The 24249-nt window shown below is 39.9% G+C and overlaps 2 protein-coding genes and 1 long non-coding RNA gene across 6 annotated transcripts in view; 1 reads left to right on the top strand and 2 right to left on the bottom strand.

Annotated features, from left to right (window-relative positions):
- Positions 1-1367: 1367 nt before the first annotated feature.
- On the top strand, positions 1368-22300 carry LOC124882069. Of its 2 annotated transcripts, XR_007041807.1 has the most exons (7): positions 1368-1499; positions 10525-10636; positions 11287-12366; positions 12747-12906; positions 13083-13339; positions 19086-19246; positions 21953-22300. It is a non-coding gene; the product is annotated as an uncharacterized LOC124882069 (long non-coding RNA). The 2 variants fall into 2 exon arrangements; XR_007041809.1 differs by lacking the exons at positions 10525-10636; positions 11287-12366 and having other exon boundaries at positions 1387-1499.
- Positions 1493-15961, bottom strand: ano10b (anoctamin 10b). 2 transcript variants are annotated; one of them, XM_047388180.1, is made up of 15 exons: positions 15423-15961; positions 15265-15335; positions 13109-13377; positions 12715-12888; positions 9046-9183; positions 7714-7830; positions 7475-7591; positions 6933-7271; positions 6674-6856; positions 4821-4876; positions 4653-4727; positions 3929-4093; positions 3660-3851; positions 3441-3578; positions 1493-3363 (listed from the first exon to the last, which is right to left on the bottom strand). In XM_047388180.1, the coding sequence occupies exons 3-15, from the start codon at positions 13368-13370 to the stop codon at positions 3238-3240; spliced, it is 2082 nt and encodes a 693-aa protein (XP_047244136.1). In that variant the 5' UTR covers positions 13371-13377; positions 15265-15335; positions 15423-15961; the 3' UTR covers positions 1493-3237. The 2 variants fall into 2 exon arrangements, with proteins under 2 accessions (XP_047244136.1, XP_047244145.1); XM_047388189.1 differs by lacking the exon at positions 15423-15961 and having other exon boundaries at positions 15265-15408.
- fa2h (fatty acid 2-hydroxylase) overlaps positions 21238-24249 on the bottom strand; it is a 53321-nt gene continuing 50309 nt past the window's right edge. For both annotated transcript variants that reach the window (XM_047388204.1, XM_047388213.1), the window contains exon 7: positions 21238-23488. In XM_047388204.1, coding sequence (XP_047244160.1) covers positions 23421-23488 — 68 coding nt within the window. In that variant the 3' untranslated portion in view covers positions 21238-23420. The remainder of the gene's footprint in view (positions 23489-24249) is intronic.

Here is a 24249-nt window from a genome sequence, read left to right as displayed (position 1 = left end):
TCAATTCAACGAATCTAGAAGACTTAGATTGGTCATATGTGAATTGGATGATTGTAAACTAATCCATTCATTTTCTAACCCTGCTTATTCTGTACAGGGTTGCAGGGGAGCAGGTCCCTATCTCCAGGAGTCTATGGGCGAGAGGCGGGGTACACCCTGGACAGGTTGCCAATCCATCGCAGGGCAACACAGAGCTACACAGGGCAAACTACCATGCACACACCCATTCACCTAAGGGCAATTTATAGAGACCAATTAACCCAGCAGTCATGTTTTTGGACTGTGGGAGGAAGCCAGAGTACCTGGAGAGAACCCACGCATGCATGGGGAAAACATGCAAACTCCATGCAAAAAGACCCCTGGCCAGGAGTCAAACCAAGGATCTTCTTGCTGCAAGGTAACAGTGCTACCAACTGTGCCACCAGGCAGCCCACTAATCAAAGAATATTCCAATTAAGTTTAAATATTCCATAGATTTCGGTTTCTTTAATACACACACCCACAGTTTTACATATCTGTCTTTAGTATAAACTAATTTAGTCCAGGTTTGACCAGTTTCAGCACTGCAGGTTTTCACTCCATTAATGTCCCACAAATGTGTTACTTAAATTAAAATTTTTGTTAAGGTTTCAGAGGCACTGAAATTTCCATTTTTAAATACATTTTGTTTGTCTGTGTGTGAGTTTTTTGCATGTAAATATATATATATATATATATATATATATATATATATATATATATATATATATATATATTGAATGGAAAGGTATCAGGAGCATTTCTGAACATAAATTACTCTTTGGTTTTTCGTAATAGTTAGGGTTGAAGTCTCCTTGATTACAACATTTTTATTTTTATTTTTTTAAATGTTGTTTCCCTTTGGAATAGAAAACACTGCCTAGGATATACTTTACGTAAAAATACTTATGGTTTGCATTCAAATAAACGTTTTGAATCAATATAGGTTTGTTGAATTTTTTTTTTGCTGTGTTTACTATGCCTGAATTTTATTTGCATGATTATTTTAAGAAGCAAACTGCTTATGTTAGCAATTTATTTAAAAAATCTAAGATTTTTTAATCTGCTAGAATAGTATGAAAACAAAATTATCTTTCCGTGCTGAAAAGCAATTTCAATATTTTTCATTATAGTGTAAGGAACTTGCAGTTCATTTAGACCATCCTAATTATTTTGGATTTCTAATATAGTTCAGAGCAATGAAAACGGTGCAACCGCCCTTTACTGAGGATATCACTCTTATGATAACCTAATGTTGTGACAGCTAGCATGTGATTCTTCCATTTTAGTCAATTAAGCCATCACAGTGTCGAAAATCTGCCACGTTCAACTTTAATTTCATGATATTTCACATAATATAAATGGAGATTGATATTTATTGATATTAGGTGGAGGTAAAATAAAAAGCTAACATTAGCTAGCCGCCGGGACAAGCTAACTATTAGCTGACATTAGCCAACATGGCGCCACGAACAGACCAAGTAAGTAAAACTCGTCCTAACCATTCAATGATATGTGTTTACGAGTTAATTTGTGTCCATAATTTGTTGCAAAGTACACTTAACATTTGCATTTGGTCATGTTTAGCAATCAAAATGTGCCGTAATAATTTTTGGAGCCATCAGTAATTTCTCTAAATCCTTTTAACTGAAGTAAAGTTTTATATTCCAACAAACCCTCACATTTGAGAGAGCTTGAACGGTTAGGTTAAGCTAAACTTAGCTATCTATAGCTATATACAAGTTTATTTCTGGTTTAAAGCTACTTCAAAACATAAACTAACAGACTATCACAGGAAAGGTCACACGTCCTCCATAGGAATATTCATTTGGTTAGCCTCATAGCATAATTACCTAAGTCATGTTATATGGTATTAGGGTAATGATATTTTAAAAGTGATATTTTTGACATTTCCTGCTTTGTTTAGCCATTTTAGCTGCCATTTTAAAATACCTGCTCAATTTTAGAGTTGTTTATTAAACCATTTTTTAATTTAAATTTTATTATTAAGTATTTGAACCTAAGTAATTGAGTAGTAGTCTAGTAGTAGTCTGAGTAGTCTACATGTACTGTAACGGCACACTTAAATAGCAGGTTGTGGCATTTTACTTTAGTCGCAGGTGGCAAAGCAGGTACTTCAATAAAAAAGCCGTCAAATTCCAAAAAACAAAACCCTCCAAAAAGCCTGGAAAGCAATTGATTAAACCCCCTACCGAGATTACTGGAAAATCAGACAGCTTGGATGCACAATTTAAGAAAGGTTGAGTCTAGACACAGTAGTCTACTGCAACTATACACATTATTACATTCTGTTTCTTGTCAGATAAGAATTAGAATGAATTAACTCCTTGACCTACAGGTCATTTTGTTTTTTTGACGGTACAGTCTTAAGGTGGGTTACTCAGATATTAGTACTGCAAAGTTCCAATTTTATGTCGTAATTCTTGGTATCCGGTTGTTTTTCTTTTTCCCCTTAATTAAATTGAGTTAGGATTTATCTGACTACATTTATGAGAAGGAAATGTATGCAGTTATAATGTTTAGGGGCATGTATTGTATTAAGATGCAGGACAATTTATTAAAACATAATTAGATAAATCTCTGTTAAATCATTTTTTTTTTTTTATCTGGATAAGGACATGCTAAAATTCGCTTTAATAGTGAGCTCACTTGTCCCTTTTTTATGTTTACTATTAATGATACTGTTAATTTATATGAAATCTGAACACTAACTGCATTTTGTCACCGGCCGGCAGCAATGAGACAACTATTCTGCCTGTTTTTGGTGCAATTAGCAACTTCAAAAACTGTCCGCTTTTTTAAATGTTAACTGTACAATCTGTGCATTTTACTATTACAACACTCCTATGCTTTAAATGCAGTCCCTGCAATCCATTTGCTGCATATTAAAGGATTAAAACACGTTTAGCTGCTGTTTGAATTGCACTTGCAGTATGTTTACAATGTTAGTTTAAGTTGCAGAAGCAGTTTGAATTAGTAAATACGGCATAAACACTTGGAGCAGAGTCACAACTGTGGGGCAATATGGACCACTCTTGAGCTCTCTTCTCTATGGTTTAACCTCCAGAGAAAATGAGCACTACTTCAACACCTTGAAACAAAGTTAGGGCTCTTGAACGTTCAGCTTCTGGAAAGCGTAAGAAAACTAACTTAGAAAGATGAGGAATAAAGCCAAATATGTAAGAAAGTCAACTCAACTTAGTTAACTCGCTGTTTGAGGGCTTGCATGGATGTGTACTCGATATGCTCCCTCTTTTTCCGGATCCAGTCAGGCTCATCTGGTATCAGGGCGGCCATAATCACCTTGGCTAATATCAGGACATGCTGCAAACACACACAGATGAAATTACAGCAAAGAAACTCAAAGAAGGGATTATTTGGGATTCCACCTTCATTCTTACCTCCACTATAACAGCCCCCATCAGAAGGTTGCTGTCGCTCAACCCAGCCTCCTGGCTAAGTCCCTGCAGGTGGGGTGACAGCAGCAGCAGCCAGCAGTTGGACACCACTGATACAAAACTCAAGACCTCGAAGGCGAGCTAAAATGGAAGACGCTCAAGTAAGCAGAGGTAGAAAAGCTCTCAGTTTTGGGGTTTTAATTTGTTTTTACTGCTGCTGACCTGCCACACGCCCAGGCCGGCCACAGGAGGGGTAAAGGGTTTGCGGAAGAGTTTGCAAATCTTATAGGCATCCGATCGGATTTCTGTTAGGTTGTTGAGGAGCAGTAGAACGGCAGTCAGAGGAAAGATGCAGGAGAAAAGACTCAAATACCCAAACTGCACCAGCAGCTCGATGTATTCTGCAAACAGCCCCTGTGGTTGAAAAAACAGATTTATAGATTAATACTAATCAAAACTTGTTGGAACATGTTCTCTATGAGAATGCTCACTGGAAAAAGAGGCAGGTTGCCTTGGTTCCTAAATTTGTCTTCTTCTGGGTCATCTTTGCTCTCTGTTCTGTGGGGGGCGCTGATGAATCGGTCCACAAGGAATGGTATAACCACCTCTGTCACCTGGTTGACCACCTGACTGATGATCAGCAAAGAAGCTAAACGCTTTAAACAGATGAAGACAAGGAGTGAAAATCAGACTATTTATCCAAAAACCACTCACAAATTAACTTGTTTATAATCAAAATCTTCTAACTTACAAAAGTAAAAAGCTTCATGGAAATTTAGGGGGCAATAAATTAATGCTCCCTTGAAAAATATCTTTAAATTAAATTTTTTACTTAAATAGCAATAAAAGAAATTAGAGATCCCTGTTATCTACAACTGAAACGTAAATGTCCTAAAACAAAAACAACCAAACAAAAAATACATCTAATGCAAGATAAGATTTTTCTTTTTTAGGTGATGTGAAAAATAAAAGGAGAACAAATTATAGATTTTGACAAAAATCCACTGATTGCAGAGTAAATAAATCACTATTTCCTTCCTAAAGAAAAAATGTAAACGAGAAAGATGCGAAAACAAAATAGATACACTTTTTGTCCCCCATCAGTTTAAAAAAAACTGCTAATGCAAGTTTCTGGAATCACAACAGGAAATCTTTTCTTGGGCTTTTTTAAAGACATGGCTGCTTTGCTGCAGGACTGAATATGTCTGATGTTACCTTTCGAAGCAGCGGCACATCCTGCTTGAAGAAGGCAATATGGAAGAGCACTGCAAAGTTATTGAAGAAGGTGAACTGAAAGGCAAACAGAAAGAGTCTGATCAGAGTCGACTGGTTGCAACTGAAGATGGGCGAATATCAAAATAACAAAGCAGAGAAGGAACTAACCACTAAGATTTTGCCTGTCAGATGATTGTCATAGGCCGACTCTTCTCGATGGTTCTCTAGGGGAATAAATTACACAAGTTTATAGAGTTTCTTTAGAGATTATAATTTCTTTTATTAGAACAACATTATTTTTCTTTGTACCAACAGCCTCCTGCATATAAAGGCGAATATTTGTACTGGATAAATAAATTCCCTCTACAGTGACTTGCGAAAGTACTCGGCCCCCTTGAACTGGTCAATCTCTTGCCACATTTCAGGCTTCAAACATAAAGATATAAAATTCTAATTTTTTGTGAGGAATCAACTACAAGAAGTGGGACACAATCGTGAAGTGGAATTAAATTTATTGGATGTGTCAAACTTGTTTAACAAATAAAAAACTGAAAAGTGGGGCGTGCAATATTATTCGGCCCCCTTGCGTTAATACTTTGTAGCGCCACCCTTTGCTGCAATTACAGCTGCAAGTTGCTTGGGGTTTGTCTCTATCAGTTTTGCACATCGAGAGACTGAAATTCTTGCCCATTCTTCCTTGCAAAACAGCTCAAGCTCATTGAGGTTGGATGGAGAGCGTTCGTGAACAGCAGTCTTCAGCTCTTTCCACAGATTCTCGATTGGATTCAGGTCTGGACTTTGACTTGGCCATTCCAACACCTGGATACGTTTATTTGTGAATCATTCCATTGTAGATTTGGCTTTATGTTTTGGATCATTGTCTTGTTGGAAGATAAATCTCCGTCCCAGTCTCAGGTCTCTTGCAGACTCCAATAGGTTTTCTTCCAGAATGGTCCTGTATTTGGCCCCATCCATCTTCCCATCAATTTTGACCATCTTCCCTGTCCCTGTTGATGAAAAGCAGGCCCAAACCATGATGCTGCCACCACCATGTTTGACAGTGAGGATGGTGTGTTCAGGGTGATGAGCTGTGTTGCTTTTACGCCAAACATATCGTTTTGCATTGTGGCCAAACAGTTTGATTTTGGTTTCATCTAACCAGAGCACCTTCTTCCACATGTTTGGTGTGTCTTCCAGGTGGCTTGTGGCAAACTTTAAATGAGACTTTTTATGGATATCTTTGAGAAATGGCTTTCTTCTTGCCACTCTTCCATAAAGGCCAGATTTGTGCAGTGTATGACTGATTGTTGTCCTATGGACAGACTCTCCCACCTCAGCTGTAGATCTCTGCAGTTCATCCAGAGTGATCATGGGCCTCTTGGCTGCATCTTTGATCAGTCTTCTCCTTGTTCGAGATGAAAGTTTAGAGGGACAGCCAGGTCTTGGTAGATTTGCAGTGGTCTGATACTCCTTCCATTTCAATATAATTGCTTGCACAGTGTTCCATGGGATGTTTAAAGCTTGGGAAATCTTTTTGTATCCAAATCCGGCTTTAAACTTCTCCACAACAGTATCTCGGACCTGCCTGGTGTGTTCCTTGGTCTTCATGATGCTCTCTGCGCTTTGAACAGAACCCTGAGACCATCACAGAGCAAGTGCATTTATATGGATACTTGATTACACACCGGTGGATTCTATTTATCATCATCAGTCATTTGGGACAACATTGGATCATTCAGAGATCCTCACTGAACTTCTGGAGTGAGTTTGCTGCACTGAAAGTAAAGGGGCCGAATAATATTGCACGCCCCACTTTTCATTATTTTATTTGTTAAAAAAGTTTGACACATCCAATAAATTTCATTCCACTTCACGATTGTGTCCCACTTGTTGATTCTTCACAAAAAATTAGAATTTTATATCTTTATGTTTGAAGCCTGAAATGTGGCAAGAGGTTGACCAGTTCAAGGGGATCAAGTACTTGCACAAGGCACTGTATATGATCTCTTTGTGTCACTCACCATATTCAGTTAACGCCTGGGCTAATGTCCTGTAAGCTGTGGCAAGCATGTTTGTGTAGACAATATGGAGCACTGAGGGCACGTAGAGTAAAGTCTGAGACACCATGGTGTTCCAATCTTTGTGCAGCTGCTTCACCCCGGCCTCTGCCCAGTAGAAACACATCATTCCCAGAACCACCAGTCCTGCAGGAGAATCGTAACAGGTATGACAAACACCTGAGGCACTTTCTTGACACTAAGCTGTTGTTGGAAAACTTGCCTAAAAACAGCCCGACCGCCGGGACAGACACCAGTGCCATACGCAGGTCCCTCTTCCATTCGGGAAACAGCGGCTCCATACGACCGGTCACAGGGTTGACCCCGAGGTCGCCGTGGAAACCCGGCCGTGGCTCCGCAAAACGTTCGGCGAGGTTCAGGGTACCCCAGCGGTACGACAGTGAGGAGCTGCGGCGTTTCCACAGCTCCATAACCACCGTGGACCATAGCATGCTGAACACCGCCTGCAGCATGTGACCGCTTATAAGAGGTTCAGGTTCATTCTGGACTTTCTCAGCTTGAGAACTCGAGACTGACTGCAGCATCTCCCTCTGAACCTCTCCTGTAATGGGCAGGAAGATATTTTTCATATTGCACAAATTTAAAAAGGTTTTTCATTTTAAAATGAGCACAATTGTGATGGTTTACCTTCACGACAGTAATAAATGCTCAATCAGTTAAATTTTCCTAATTTATTGGATTTCATCATAAAGGTAGAACTTCTAGTTAAGCCATAAGGTCATCAACACGATTCGTTAAACCTACTTGAGAAATATGCGATGAAGAGACCCAGTATTGCCGGTGGAAGGAGAGACCAGGTGTAGAAATCGAGGAAGCTGAAGTAGAAAGCCACAGAGCTACCAAAATACTCGTTCACTTTGTCTGGGAAAATGGACAGAAAGAAGTGTATAAGATCATTGGTACATTTTTGTCATTTAATCTGGTCATCTACTCCTCTCGTGAGTAGCAAAAATTGTTAGAAGTGTATATTTATGTTGTCATACCCAGTGGTTGAGCCAGCTGGTTCCCACAGTACCACGCTTCACTAAGATCCTTTAGTTTGCCCGGGTTGTGGAGAGGAAATATGTCAACAACAACACCAGCTGCTCTCAGCTTCTGCCCTACAGCAGCACAAACTCTCATTGCATCAGAGAAACACTTACACCCCACAGTAACATGAGAACATGAAGTTACTACACAGCAAACCAGAACTTTTGTTTAGACAAAGATGCATCGAACAAACTGGGTGTTTGTACCTATCTTGAAAACGCAGTGTTTTGGTCAGTTTCCAAAAAGCTGTTAATGCTCATCAGAAATCAAATATGTTAAAACTGCAGCTCAAAATGTTAAATGTACATTTATGTAATTTCTGCCCTATACTTCACTTTTTAATTGGTGTTCTTGATTGTGATAAATCCCCCTTATCTGTGGGTGTAAGCACTTTAGGATTTTCCACCTATTTTGACCACCTAGAACTAAGTGTTTGGCCAATAGTTTAACTGGTTTCACTTCTGGTTTGTCACAAGCCACAGAACTCCCATTGTGCCACTTGTTTGTGTTAGTATGTTAGCTCTCTTGTTTGCAGACGATACTCTAATCTTCAGTGAGAGTCGGGAGCAAGTGTAAGAGAGTCTAGAGAGCTGCAGGTTTGCTCTGGAGTGAAGATGAATCAATATTGATAAGAAGCAAGACAATCATGAATGTAAATATGAGGGAGATGGGTGGAACGATGAAGCTGCACTGAGCAGAGGTGCTGAGGGTGGATGAGTTTATAGTATTTGGGATCAACCATCCAAGGCAATAGTCAATGCAGAAGGCAGGTGAAGAATATTCATTAAGTGTGCAATGTCTTAGACAGATTCTTCTATAATTGATTCATGGTTGTCAGATGTTGGCTTTAGCAAAAAAGACACAAGGCATTGCTGAAGATGTTTTTACTGAGGTTGACAGGATAATAAAAAGTAGACAAGAGGCACAAATCAGTTTGGATTCTTTCTTAAGTAAGCAAGGCTGACCGATGGTTTGGATGTGTAATGGATACATGGACAAATGGTGTTGAATGTGGAGGTGTCAGGGATGGGGAAAAAAGGAAGAACATGGTACGACAAAGAAGACTGGCAGAGAGAGAGATTTTCACTATGGTTGGCATGTTAAATTCTGAGGCACCAACAGGCTATAGAGGCAGAAATAAAACTACCCTTATCCGTCTCAGGGAACCTAATTTCAAGCAAACACTGGTAGATTGTCTTTTGTGTTGGAAGAAACGGGAAATGATTCAGTAGCATGTGAGTGTCTTCTTTCCCTGTATTGATATGAAACACAATGAGGCTACTCACAGATGCTGTCTCGCTTCTGCAGTGTGCAGCTGTCGAGCAGGCCGGGTATCCTCAGGTCCTTTTGGGCCCGCAGACCGTCCAGCTCGTACTTTATGATGTACTGTCGCTCTGCCGATGTTAGAAACACCTCCATGTTTTCTGTTACACACGGGAATACCTCCAGTTGATGACTGTATTACATTAAAACACACATGCAGAAAAAGGAAATGTACAGAGAAGTACTGAAGGTAAACATGTTTAAAATTGGATACTAATAGTAGTATTAAGTGCAGGATATTCTGCAGCCCTTGAATTGGTAACCATGTATTTAAAGGAATGGACTGGCATATAGCATGTGCTGTCTGTGAAAGTTTTGAATTATGATGTTTTCCAGGTCTGGATAAGTGTGGAAAAAGAGAATGGAGAAATATTTGCTTCTTTTTTGTGTCTGTCCAATCCTTCCACATGTCCTTCTTTCCTTTCAAATTGTCCTTTCTTTATTTCCTTACTTGTGTCCTTCCATATTTCCATTCATGTATTTACTTCCATAATTCCTTCATTGTCTCTTAATATCTTCCCTATCTTCTCCTCCTTGTCCTTCTTTCCTGTCTGTTTTCCACATAAAAAGCCTGCCTATTGTAGAAATATCTGACAAAAATTCATGGTGTACTTTAGTTTTTTTCTATTTTAGAATGAACATAACGGACTGGGAACCCTGGATGACGTAGTCTGGAAAAGTGAGACATTTTTACATTAAATCTGTGCAGAACCTCATATAAAGGCTCTGGTTTCCTTAGACTTGAGTAGCAATATTCACATAGAATAATACACTGAACAACATTTAGTGTACATAAAAACATTACCTCTTCTAACAAAGTAGAAACAATAAAAAAGATCAATTTGGAGAACAAAACCCCCTAAAAAACAAAAACCACATCCATTTCTGGTTCCACCATTGGTTGTAAAGAACTCAGTGAATAACTAATCTTTAGGAGATGTCATCGGGTTGTTGCAGGCTATTGAAGTTTCCAGCCTGGTTGTTTTTACCTGAGGTGAGTCACAGAAGCACATTGAGGGTAAGATTAGAGCGATAAACAAAACTTGGATGCAGTTACTAATGTCATCCCTTAAATGAGGACTCCTAGTCATTAGGTCGACGCCTGATGTTGTTTGCACATGCACAGAAATAATTACTTGGCAAGAGTATTATGGCTGCTGCTTCCTTAGTAGATGAGTCATTATCTTCAACTTCGGATTCCAAGAATTTGTATTTTCACTTTTAAAGTTAAGAGGCAAAACTTGGCACGTTCAGTTTTAAATGGGATCTTGGTTTCTTGCAAAGACACACTTTGTTCTAATTTCTTTAGCAGAGTATAGTAAAAGTACCAAAGATTATAAAATAGTAAAGGCAGCACAGTTTGTCAGACAAAAAACAAGATTGTACCAAAATAAGATGATTACGAAAGACCTATTGAGTGCTTGATATATTTGTATTTGTAGACTTCAGCTCATCCTTCAACACCGTCAACCCTGACATCCTCCACCAGAAGATCAGCCTGCTCAAAGTCCCGGCCTCCACCTGCTCAGCTTCCTGACTGATCGGCAGCAGCCGGTGAGACTGGAAGCCATCTTCTCCCAGTGTGTCCTCTCCCCACTCCTCTCTGTACAGAAACGACTGCCCCTCTGTGAAACTCCTGAAGTTTGCAGATGACACCGCTGTCATTGGTCTGATCCAGGACCATGACGAGTCTGCATACAGACAGGAGGTGGATCGGCTGGTCCACTGGTGCGAACCACCTTCAGCTAAACCCACTAAAGACAGTGTTTTGGAGAACACCCACGACACTGCCTCCTCTCTCCATCCTCAACAACCCAGTGTCTGCCCTGGTTCACTTCCGCTTTCTAGGAACCAGCCTTTCTTGGGACCTGAGATGGTCCTCACATGTAGACACTGTTCGTAAGAAGGCCCAGCAGAGATGGTACTCTGGTACTGTGGCTCAGTAGAAAGAGTAGTTGTCTTGCAATCAGAAGGTTGTGGGTTTGATTCCAGCTTCCTCCTGCCCAATGTGCCCCTGGGCAAGGCACTTAACCTCAAGTTGCCTACCGATCTGCGTATTGGTGTATGAATGTGTGAGTGTTAGTGAGTGCGATTGGGTGAATGTGGCTCTAGTGTAAAGCGCTTTGAGTGGTCTGTATGACTGGAAAAGCGCTATATAAGTTCAGTCCATTTACCATTTACTCAAGAAGTATAACCTTCCACAGGAGCTGCTGGTCATCATTCAGGACAGGTCCAGGACTACAGAAAGGATCATCAGGGCTGACCTTCCCTTCATCCAGGACTTGTAGAGGTCTAGGATCAGGATAAGGGCACCTAACATCTCTGCAGAGCTCACATAAATTCCTTGTTTGTTCACACAAACTTGGCCAATAAAGTTGATTCTGATACAGTTTTGTGCTTCACCCTCGGATGCAAAAAGATGCTCTTTTAAAGATTTTTTTTTTCTACTTCTTTTTTTATGAATGCAGTTATCTACTTCAGTCTTAACCTCACATATCAGATACCATGAGTTTTAAACCCTGTGTGTTTTACACTGCGTGTTATGCTGTTATGCTCAGGTATGTGACAAAGTGGTTCAGTTTGTGTTTACCACTTTTCCCTTATTCTTATTTCTGATGTATTTACTTTCAGTAGCTGGTCATAAAGCTTAAATTTAAACATTAGTTTGCAACTTGGCTTCACTTACTATCCCGGGTTTGTTTGTGTTAGCATTATGTTGCAGTTTCCATCTATTTATATGTTTGGGTTAAAGATATTACATCTGGACTATTGGTTGAATTTGTTTATTTTGTTTCAAAGTATATTCATGGTATTTGTTTTCCTTTTTATTCCCCATTGTTTGTCATAGTGTTTCCTGCTTGAATGGCTGGATGATGTCACTGATTATCTTGCTGGGCTCTACCAATTAGAGGGTTTTCTTTGGAGTATTGCTTTGTTTCTTTGTTTGTTTTTCTTTAAAGTAACTTTTGAGTTAACTTCTATTACATGGTATATTGTGCAGATCCTTTCATTATGAAGATGAGTTTGTAAATTAGATTAGTAATTTTGTTTTTCTAGTTTCTCTGTTTAGATTTTGTTTTTTCCTGTCTAATTGTGGTTTGGTCCACTCAAGCGCAGGTGTGTTGCCAACTGGCTATACAAACCAGTGGGTGCTTGGAAGCTAGAAAAAAAGAGTGGTCTGAGTCAAAAGTAGCAAATAAAAAGTCAACAGAAGAGTCTGAAACCGGGGGCTGATGCTGTTTTCTTGTTCACCTTGCTGCTCCTTGACAACACTACTTCACAAGGTATAAGACTAATTAATGTAGGTTTACAATATTTTCCTTAAAGGATGGTAAAGTGAGTTGGAAAATATAACCTTGCATGTATATTTTACCACTTCAGTAGTTCACGAGGAAGCAAAATGTGTTGTGAAATCATGGATGTATGTGGCAGATGTTAACATCAAAGCTCTGGGAGGATGGGGAACGCCTGTTTAGGTGAATGTGTTTAAAATGGGAATACTGGATGGGTCACCAGCAGCGGAGTCCACAATGTATGAGGAAATGTTGGACAGAAAGAAACTAAAGCCCTGCCTGTTCTTTTAGGATACATGTCTGTCATGTTCAACATGAGCAGTTTGTCCTGCACTCTACCTGAATCTCTGAAGTGTTTTCTGTCGTCGTAGGCGAAGGCCTCCATGTCACCGTTGCGGTAAATCTTACACAGCCCCAGCTCCTCTGTGGCTCGCAGTAACGTACAGCGTGGCGCAGACAACACGATGATGTTACCAGTGGCGTCCTCGCCTGGGTGAGCCAGTAACCCGGCACCTGGAGTCAAACCGTGAAGTAAGTGTGTTTCAAACCAGGACCCTAATGTTAACAAGTTTGTTTGACTGTTTACTGAATCCTGCTAACAATTTGATGCAAATGCAAATATGCAGCCTGTTCCTGGAAACCACTTATCGGTTCGATTGATTTGTTGCTCATAAACATTTAATCTGCTCCATGTTTTCTTGCTTCAGGGAGCTGCTGTAAACCGAGACCGTACCTCCATCCTTCTGGGGAGCCCCAATCAGTTTGATGAGCCAGCGCTTCGTCTCAGGGATGACCTTCTGTCCGAGCTTCACCACAACCAGCGGCTCGACCTGCTCCGAGACACAGCAGGTGCAGCTGACTTTGGTCCAGCCTGGTGTAAAGGAGTGGGCGGTCAGTTTGCTCGTCGCCTTCCCACTTGCACCTTCCCCACCCAGCTGTTGGGCTGGTTCACCGAGGCCACCAGGTACACCTTCATCATTGCCTCCCCTATTCATGGTGAGACTGGGAACAAAGGATAACCAAAATGAAAACTTGTACCTCCATCATTATTCTCCAACAAGGCTGTTTGGTCTTCTATAGCAAACATTTTTAGAAGAGCAGCACTGACATGTCAGTGTTTATCTTCACAACAAGTTAAAAGGCTTAAATCACACAGATTAGAACTGAATATTTTTCATCGTGTACCACTTCAATTTATTTCAGAAGTTCAAAGGTCCACCATAAATTAAAGCAAATTCAATTGCCAGATTTCCCCAAAGTCTTCTGAAATCACATTAAATGTTGTTGGATGACATCAGGTGTCAGTTGGCATGTTAATTATACCATGATGTGCCAATCTGGTCCTGGGCAAAAAACTGCTTTTTATGATGGCTGAATTCCCTAAAAAGTTGTTTTCATTACATTTTTCTGTTCCTGCTGTCAGACTGTGAAAAAGAAAAAATTGAAATTGTGCATAATTAACCCTATTAAGGGTACACGTGTTAACCTCCGTCTGTTTCACATTAATGCAAGCCCCTTTAGTGCTATACAGATGTTATGTATGTAGTCATATTTGGCTGTAGCCTGGTTGCATTATACCACCTAACTTTAATGTATTCTATTGGAATTTTATGTGACATGTCAACACAAAGTAGTGCATAGCTGTAGATGGAAAATGCTCCAAAAGCTTTTATATTTCTTGGGCTTCTGTATTTTGCATGATGGTCTTTATTAGGTCAGTATATTCTCTGAAGGCCTCAGGAGTTTGTTGGAGAACATTATTAAACAAGCAGCTTCAGAAAAAGTGAAGCGGTTTAAATAAAAACATGTTTAGCAGTTGGAGTGACCTAGTCAAAGTCCAGCCCTAAATCCAATTGAGAATTTGGGGCGAGACTTGAAAATTAATGCTCATAGGCGCAGTCTAATCTGACTCTGCTCAAGCAGTTTTCTAAGAAGAATTGCAATTCTAGTGAAACACGGTTCAGGCGGGCAACCCACAGTTTTATTTGTATTTGAAAACCATGTAAAAGTTATGAACTAATTAGTGTTCTGTTACATAAAATTCCTGACTTACGGTCAGAGCTGTTTTAAAAGTGGAAAAAAACCAACTTTGTTCTTTGCTAAATTGATGTACATGACCTTTAGAGAGGAAACTTTATCAGATTCTATTTATATCCACTGATGCCATCATTTCTTTTAAGAACGAGACATTTCAATTGGTCATTTGTGTAAGTATTTAAGAATACCTATCAGTGAGACTAATATGCAGTAGTAGGAGCAGTACAGAATTGCAGATGTTATATTTACAGTGTAGATGAATAAAAGGAAAGGACCCAAGTCACTATACATTTACTTATTCTGGAGTACAAAAAAAACAGAAAGTTGCTCAGAAAATAATTTTACTCCAGCAGCAGAATGACAAGCCTCCCTTTGTTGTCATAACTGGGCTATAACCAGTCTATAACCATTCATAAATGGTTTCACCTGCCTATAATAAAAGCAGTTTGCCCATCTGAGAGACAACATTATAATGTTTGGCTGCTTTAATTACATATTTGTATAAAGTCATATAACAGTCCTAATTTTCATTTTGCCATTTGCATCATCTGTCCCTATATAACAACACGGGAAGCCATGTAGATTTGCATGCAAGCCTGGACAAACTTTTCATTTGCAGCCAAGCCGGGATTTCGGTTCTGCATTGGATTCTTCAGGAAACTGTGGTTCTTTCAGCTGAAACGCCGGATTCAGATAAAACTCGTTGTGACTGCATTGTAACCTAAAGAAGCACAGAGTGAACTGAAAGTGGTAAAATACTTCCCACTTGTCACTGAGATGTTTCTGAACGGGTGTAGAAACTTTGAGAGGGGTCTGGAGGTGAGAAAGAGGATGAGTCAGGAAATACAACACCTGGCAGGGCGAGGATGGTGATGATGGGGTGGTTCTGGTCTCCAGTCCCTCGTCAGGCCCTTCCCAAACTCCTGATCGAATGCATACAGACAGAAAGCAGCATGAAGGCAGCAACGTTTGAGGAGAACCCAGAGAGAGATTTGTCTGCAGACACTTACCCAGCCTCAGGAAGTGGTTCCTCCCAGCTTTCTCTCTCTCTCTGTGGTATAGATGTGTTCGGGTTTGTTGGACAGGAATGCGGATGAACTTCTGACTCTGCAGGGTGTGGAGGGTTGTTTGGTTTTATTTCAGGCTCCTCCCTCCTGCCAGCTGCCTGTTTTACTGTTACAGCAGCAGCAGCCCAGGGTCCTACTGCCCCACCCTTCACTCACTGTGTTAAAAACATTGAACACACACCTACAGATGCTCAGAGATGGCTTCAGTTTGGGTAAATATCATAGGAAACACTATAAGATCAAGCTAAAGTAGGTCACTCATAAGTACCCTCTCCCCACAGAGTTATTCTGTTTTTGTTTTTCTGTCACGATTAAATGTTTTGGATCATCGAAGAAACAACCTGGGTAAGGAATATTTCATTTATTTTTAGAACCAAACTATCCAACCAACCTATCCCTTTTAAAAAATAAAAATAAATTGCAATCTCTTACCCCGCTTTTTAAAATCGGAACTGAAAGAGGGTTTAGTTTCCTTTAACATGACTGTAGAACCAGCAGAATGTTGTTAATCACTTTGTTTATTATACAGCATCATCGAGGTAGTATCACCTTTTTTCTTGGTACATTCTAATGAATTATGGGTAAATAAAATGCTCAAATCTTATGTTAATTGTATTTTATATTTTCTGAAAATGTTTTCCCCTGTTTCCACCGATTGTGGTTCTGATCCCTGTTTGGGTCAGTTGTGAAATATGACAGATTATGACCCCTGATCAACACAAAATAACTAAGTGATCATCCTGCTGCTAGATATTTTGTACTGTAGTCACATAATCACATAGATTATTGAAATTACTTTAAATTGACAGGGGAGGGTTTTCTTTCTTATGTCATCAAAACTGCAGCATATTTCCTGTGATCAGTATCATCTGGTCTTGCTGAATGTTTCTCCTATCTGCTACGGCTTAGGCTTTCTTTCCATTTTGTGCTCATACTTTGTTTTTGTTTAAGTAATTGATGATTTTGGTTAGAGGATGCATGTTGGAGGACTGGTAGGCTACAAATGAATCGCTCATTGGGATTAATTAGGTCGTCTGAATCCATAATCAGTCTGACAGAGAGAGGTATCCCAATCATTGTGGTTTTTAGTATAACAATGACCATCAGTGGGACCCTTTGTGGGGTTCCTTGAGACGACATTGTTGTAAATACGCGCCGTTTAACTAAATAATCTGAACTGAAACTATCTGTGTAGTTAAGCTGCTATAGGCTTAGGCTGCTGGAGGACATAATGACCACTTTCACCCTCTTCGCTACATTCTCACACTACTCTCCAATTTTGCATTATTTGCTGTTATTTCAGCTTTTAACTTTGTTCTCTTTTCTCTTCCTAGAAGCTACACCTGGCCTGACTCTGTGTCTACCTGTGACACCTTTCTGGAGAGGGGCATCATCCAAGATTCTGCTGGCAACAACTTAATGCTCACCCTCTACCGATCATCCACATAGCCCTGTTTTTTAGTGTTTAACCCTTTCTCTCTCCTAGACATGGCGATTGACTGAGCTTTTACTGTAACTAATTATATGTGCTCTCTTTCAGACTCTAACCTTGAAAACTGGCTCAGAGTTTATCTGTTCTTTCTTTCTAAGTGAAACGACTAAAGGAGCTACATCCATTAACATTTACTTTTCCTTCCCATAGAAAGTACTCCTGGATCAGTGCTTCTTTGTTCTCTTTGTGTCTCTGCTGTTCTCTCAAACCCCCAGTCGGTCGTGGCAGATGGCCGCTCACACTGAGTCTGGTTCTGCTGGAGGTTTCTTCCTGTTAAAATGGAGTTTTTCCTCTCCACTGTCGCTACATGCATGCTCAGTATGAGGGATTGCTGCAAAGTCAACACCAGTGACTGTCCACTGTCTCTACATGCTCATCCAGGAGGAGGGAATGCTGCAAGTTACTGACTGAATGCAATCTGCTGGGTTTCCTTAGATAGAAAAACTTTTTATCCAATTTGAATAAATAACTGAATCTGACTGCACTGTTCAATGATTAGGATTTATTGGAATGTATGTACCTGACTTTTGTGAAGTGTCTTGAGACAACATGTGTTGTGAATTGGCGCTATATACAGGTCCTTCTCAAAATATTAGCATATTGTGATAAAGTTCATTATTTTCCATAATGTAATGATGAAAATTTAACATTCATATATTTTAGATTCATTGCACACTAACTGAAATATTTCAGGTCTTTTATTGTCTTAATACAGATGATTTTGGCATACAGCTCATGAAAACCCAAAATTCTTATCTCACAAAATTAGCATATTTCATCCGACCAATAAAAGAAAAGTGTCTTTAATACAAAAAATGTCAACCTTCAAATAATCATGTACAGTTATGCACTCAATACTTGGTCGGGAATCCTTTTGCAGAAATGACTGCTTCAATGCGGCGTGGCATGGAGGCAATCAGCCTGTGGCACTGCTGAGGTCTTATGGAGGCCCAGGATGCTTCGATAGCGGCCTTTAGCTCATCCAGAGTGTTGGGTCTTGAGTCTCTCATCGTTCTCTTCACAATATCCCACAGATTCTCTATGGGGTTCAGGTCAGGAGAGTTGGCAGGCCAATTGAGCACAGTGATACCATGGTCAGTAAACCATTTACCAGTGGTTTTGGCACAGTGAGCAGGTGCCAGGTCGTGCTGAAAAATGAAATCTTCATCTCCATAAAGCTTTTCAGCAGATGGAAGCATGAAGTGCTCCAAAATCTCCTGATAGCTAGCTGCATTGACCCTGCCCTTGATAAAACACAGTGGACCAACACCAGCAGCTGACACGGCACCCCAGACCATCACTGACTGTGGGTACTTGACACTGGACGTCTGGCATTTTGGCATTTCCTTCTCCCCAGTCTTCCTCCAGACTCTGGCACAATCTTCTTCAGGGTCCGGTCACCTCTTCTCGTTGTGCAGCGTTTTCTGCCACACTTTTTCCTTCCCACAGACTTCCCACTGAGGTGCCTTGATACAGCACTCTGGGAACAGCCTATTCGTTCAGATATTTCTTTCTGTGTCTTACCCTCTTGCTTGAGGGTGTCAATAGTGGCCTTCTGGACAGCAGTCAGGTCGGCAGTCTTACCCATGATTGGGGTTTTGAGTGATGAACCAGGCTGGGAGTTTTAAAGGCCTCAGGAATCTTTTGCAGGTGTTTAGAGTTAACTCGTTGATTCAGATGATTAGGTTCATAGCTCGTTTAGAGACCCTTTTAATGATATGCTATTTTTTGTGAGATAGGAATTTTGGGTTTTCATGAGCTGTATGCCAAAATCATCCGTATTAAGACAATAAAAGACCTGAAATATTTCAGTTAGTGTGCAATGAATCTAAAATATATGAATGTTAAATTTTCATTATTACATTATGGAAAATAATGAACTTTATCACAATATGCTAATATTTTGAGAAGGACCTGTAAATAAAACTGAATTGAATTTTTCTGCTTCATACATGGCCCCTGAGTTCCATGTCCCGATGTTGAACGTTCTGCTTCAGAGAACATTAAACCGCTGCTGTGACCTCCTGTCAGACGCCTTCTTGTTAAGGACTCGTTTGATATGTCTGCTGCCGTTCTTGCCCTCGTTTCTGTAACATTATTTTTTGTGTGTCTAGGGTGTTGGCCCAATTCACAGTCCCTAACCTGGGGGAGCATGGTGCAACACCCTCCCTCCACCCACGCCCAGCGACCGGTATGGCAAAGTTCTACGAGGAGCAACATGCTACCTGGGAACGCTCTAAGGGTTCCTGAGACTTTAGAGCCAAAACATCACGAGGTAAGTGAACCACGGTGGTGTTAGGAGCCAGTGTGACCAACTAAAGCAAGGGAAAATACCAGCTTTACAAGGACTTCCACTAATTATTCTAATAATAAATGATGATAGTAATATTAAATGAGGAAGATGATAATAATGAAGGATAAAAATAGGTAATTTTAATACCAAACTTTCAGCTCCCCCATTTTGGGGTCCGAAGAAATCGGATCACTCCCTGGACTCTGACAAATTTACTGTCTCTTGTTAATTCACATTGTACTTAAAAAGAAAAAAACTATCAAGCAAAACATAAATATTAGTAATAATTGCTAAATTTTTGTCACACCCCCCCCCGATGTCAGAGTTGGTTCGATTCAACTCGTCTCATCTGAACTTGATCTCTTCAGTCGGTTAGTTTACATCTATAGATGGGAAAGGTAGAATAAAAATAATCTCTATCGGCTTCTGCAGCGTTACAACAGTCCTGGATCTCTTGCAGAACAGAACATTCCACGGCATCACAGGTGTTGCCTGCAGGCGTCTCCGACCTCTGACCTATCTGCATTAGAGCCACCTGAGAGCAACGTGCATTTGTAGAATGGTCCAACGTGAAAAGAATAACATTTACATCAATATTCAGGGATTATTTCCAGCGTTGATCCTTCTCATTTCTGTAAGTCTCTCTGACATGTTGGATATCAACTTCTGGACCAAATCCTGACTGATGGCAGACCCATTCTTGCACCATTGGTGCTTGGAATCCATCAGAGTCTGTTGGCTTCTGTTTCTCCACCTGCTTTTTGAAAAATGACCACAAGTTCTCAGAGGGTTAAAATCTGTGGAGTTTCCTTTGCTTTAAGGTTTTGATCCCACTCTTTATTCTTTAGCAGAATTGGGAGGAAGATCTCTCCTGTGTATCAGAATTAACACGTTTCATATCAGGATGCTTTGCGGTTGGCACCACATGGTAGCTCTCCCCCTTTCTTCTCCAGATGAGCATTTTTTTCCAGATGTTCGAAACAACCCAAAAGATCCATCAGGGAACATAACTTTGGACTTCTGCAGTTCTTCCTTGTACCTCCTACAGCGTTCAGGCTGTCCCTGATGTTTTTACTGCAACAGAATGGCTTCTTATCTAAATGTATTCACCTCAACTGGGCACACAAAAGCTCTCACACCCACAAGCTGCCATTGCTGAGCAAGCTCTGCGCTGGTGGTGAGGCAGTTTAATAGTGTACTCCTTAAGGAGATAATCATGGATCCTCTTGGATGTAGAGAATATTTCTGCACTGCAGCTGAACCTCTCAACGTGAAGTTGTTGAGCCAGAAAACTGTTCCCTCAGAATGACAGAATGACAGCTGTAAGCTTTTTTTTTTCCAGAGCTAATTATTGCTTGCCCGTCCAGCCTCTACCTCACCTCTCACCTAAATGCTGGAGATGGTCAAAGCACCTCTTCACAGCTTTGCCTGAGCTGATGATGTGTGTGCTGATCTGAAAAGTGACTGATTAATTTGTGCAAAAAATGTCTTGAAATAGATTATCGTGAAAGTTCAGTATTTTTTGTCACTCCTTTCAGAAAGCAAAACCTATATATTATTTAGATTCATTATACAAAGAAAAATATTTCAACCAGCTTCTTTAGCACAAGACCACTTTGAGGCTCCGGAAACCTTTGCAAGTGATTTGAGTTAATTAGCAGATTAATGTGTGATACTATGAGTTTTCAATAGTCAAATTATCTGACTCATTATCTCATTCTCTTTAAGCCATGATTATCAGAATTACAAGAAATAAAGACTTACAATATTTCCCTCCGTGTAATAAATCTAAATAATAATTTACTTTCTGAAAGGAGTGACAAAAAAATATATTGAACTTTTCTTTTATCCTAATTGTTTTTAGGCGTATTTGGGTCAACATTCCTAATATCCCATAAAAAAAAAAATCATATCAACAATTTTTTAATTTAAATCTGTAAACATCTTTAAAAAAGAACCACAGGACCGACCACTGTCAGAAATATACAGACATTTATTTACAAACATATTTGCCTTTGCATAGTAATCTAAAATTCCAAAATAAAACCCCACGTAAACAGATTTTGGAAATAAAATTACTTATGCTGCATTATTTAGCACAGAAAAAAGTTTACAAGTGAGAATCAGAAGTTTTAGTTTTTCCATCTTGGTTTTTCACATAAATAGGATCAGTTCTTTTTATTTTCCAATGAGTGGAGTCACATTATTTCTCATTAGTTTACTTATCAACTGTAAAATTATAGACATTCAAAATACATTTTATACCTTTTAAGGTTCTTTGGAATAAAACGACTTCTCTGTTCTGCAGAGTTGTGAGATTAAATCTGCTCTTTTTTTTACCATCTATAAAGAAGTGTTCTGGTTTTAAATTGATAACTGTAGACAAAATGACACGAGTTACAAATCATCACTGTATGCTCTCTGCTTATTTTAGAAACAGTTGCATATCCTCCAAAAGACTATTATTGCTTCACTTTCTTTTTATTGAAAAAAAAAAAATGCAACTGTGATCATATCGCTGGGTTATCTAAAATAGATGCTCTTTTTATACAACCGGGCTTGTAAAGGCAATCTTTATTGAAGCTCTGCATAAAATAAAGTTCTGTAAGAGACCTCTGCATGTGTTATGCATGTACATCATTTGAATTATGTTTGTTCTGCTTAAAGTTATCAGTTTTCCTTTTTCAGGTGTGCCGAAGGGAATCTGCTGAAGATCCGCCAGTCGCTGTCAGGACGCCCTGCTGTCGAGTCAGATCGTTCAATCATCAACCTCTGCAGGGATCTGAGGGCTTGATTAAACAAGCAGCTTCACTCTGAGGTGGGACCAAAAACGCACACAAAAACATTCTAGCTCAGAGCAGAGGCTGAAGGAAAAACATGGACTCAAAACTGCTTCTCTTGTGCCGTACCAAATGCTGAAAAGTTCAATGTGAATCTATTGCTGTAGCCAAGAGAAGCTGCTGTAAGTTTAGATATGATCTGCAGCTTTGTACATGAAACTTCTTCCTTTTTTAATTAAAAACACCCTCTAAATGACATGATTCTGAGGCTGCAAACATCACAAAGTGTTTTGGTCTCAAACGGGACGAGATTTATGAGTAAGAATGTCGGCATTGTTCCTCTGAGGGGTTACACCTTAGTAAGGTTAACCATTGCTCTCCACCTCACCTTGCTTAAATATGGGCAACAATTAATGCCTGTGTCCATCTTTTCCATACAGTCTGTTTCTGAGACTAAAACTCCCTGTAACCTTTGACCCTGAGATCCCTATAGCAGGACGTCCGAGAACCCGGCTTCATTCCTTCAGCGCCATCCCTCCGACACCTTGAAGCATTCCTCGTTAAATCCACTCACACAGAATCCATCCAGCGATCCACAGACAACAAATCTCATACAAGAAAAGCATCGCCTTTTTTGTACAAAACATCTTAAAAATATATTATTTTTTTGTACATTGTTGTGAAATCCTAAACAGGAGAAAAACAGGAAATATTACAGCAGAAATATGTGCACATTTCAAACATCTGGAAAACTTCATTCCTGCAGATGTTTAATAAATTAAAGACTGACTTTGAATTGATCAGGATGTCTGAAAACAAATGTTTTCTGTTCACAGGCGCGTTAACGAGTTGGTCCCCTTGTGGGGAGAGAAGAACATTCAAACAGAAAGGGAAATGGTTTTCCTGAGTTGGTTTAACTGGTAAAATGACTCATTGATGCTCATGCACTTTCCCCAACACCTGTCGCCACATCCACCCACCCTCTGTCACTTCCTTTTCCCTCTCTGCGCTTTAGCATGCGTTCAATTTGATCTCTGTTTGCATGTTTATTAAAAATAACGTCCATAGTTTCTTGGATGAATATTGGCTATGCCCCTTTACTTCTGATGGTAAGCTGGCTAACATTTGGCTGATAAGGTCTGTGCCACGATGCATCCGCTTGCTGATTAATAATGGCACCAAAAATGTAGAAACAATCACAGTGAGAATAAAGATAAGACCGGTTCTCACACATTGAAGAGAATATAATGTGTTACAGTGAGTATGCATGGATCGGCTGCTGCAGCGCTAAAGGAGCCGGGGGTGACTTGACCCATCCAGCCACTAATTAGGGAGGCTGATAAGTCCACTGGCCCTTCAGGAGAGCCGTTGGTATGTTAGAAATTCTCATCAGGGATGGCTGTGTTAAAGGGATGATCCCAGAATGTGGTGGTGATTCCAAAACCTGCAGAGATCGGGAAAAAAAGAGGGGAAACTTTTTCTTACAACAGTAGTTTCTACAGTCAGAGTGATCTTAATTTAAAGAACCACATAAATATTCATGGTGGGGTGAGGCAGACAGGTGCCATCAGGCTGTCAGCTTAACTCTCTTATTCCATGACAACTTCCAAGTGCTTCTGACCTGACCTTTCCCCTTCAGACCTGCCTTCTGTTTTTACTCATAATGCAAAGGACTCTGTCTGAAAAACTAGGCTGTTTTCTGCATCGCTTATACAGCATATTAGAGACAGAGCCCAGTTAGATGAAATGATAACTGAGAATTCAGGAAGAAGATGTATTAATTAAATGCATAATCACCAGCAGTACATTACACCACAGGAGGACACAGAAAACATATTAGTAGACACCTTAATAACAGTTATGCTTCACAAATCACTGGCGTAAGCCTGGATGTAATTTAAGCTTTTTTTTTTGTGACGTGTTGTGGCAGAAATGAAGAAACATCTAGCCATGATTGAGTCCAGATTGAAGCAGTTGCATGCCCTTGTTTTAAATAAACCTACTCTGTAGCAGGAGCCCTTGTAAAGCAGGTATATGAACTGAACGGCCACAGTTCTGCAGTTTGATCATTAGAAATTAGGTTAAAGACTCAACAGGTGTAAAAAGGTCATTGCAGTCCAAAAACACATCTCGACTCTCCAAACTGAGATTTGTATGTTGCAGGTGAGGTAGAACAACACTTTTGCCCTTTCAGTTTGTCTGTGA

Source organism: Girardinichthys multiradiatus, chromosome 2 (genome assembly GCF_021462225.1).
Source record: "Girardinichthys multiradiatus isolate DD_20200921_A chromosome 2, DD_fGirMul_XY1, whole genome shotgun sequence".
Lineage (NCBI taxonomy): Eukaryota > Metazoa > Chordata > Actinopteri > Cyprinodontiformes > Goodeidae > Girardinichthys > Girardinichthys multiradiatus.
This window is presented reverse-complemented; position numbering and strand designations above follow the sequence as displayed.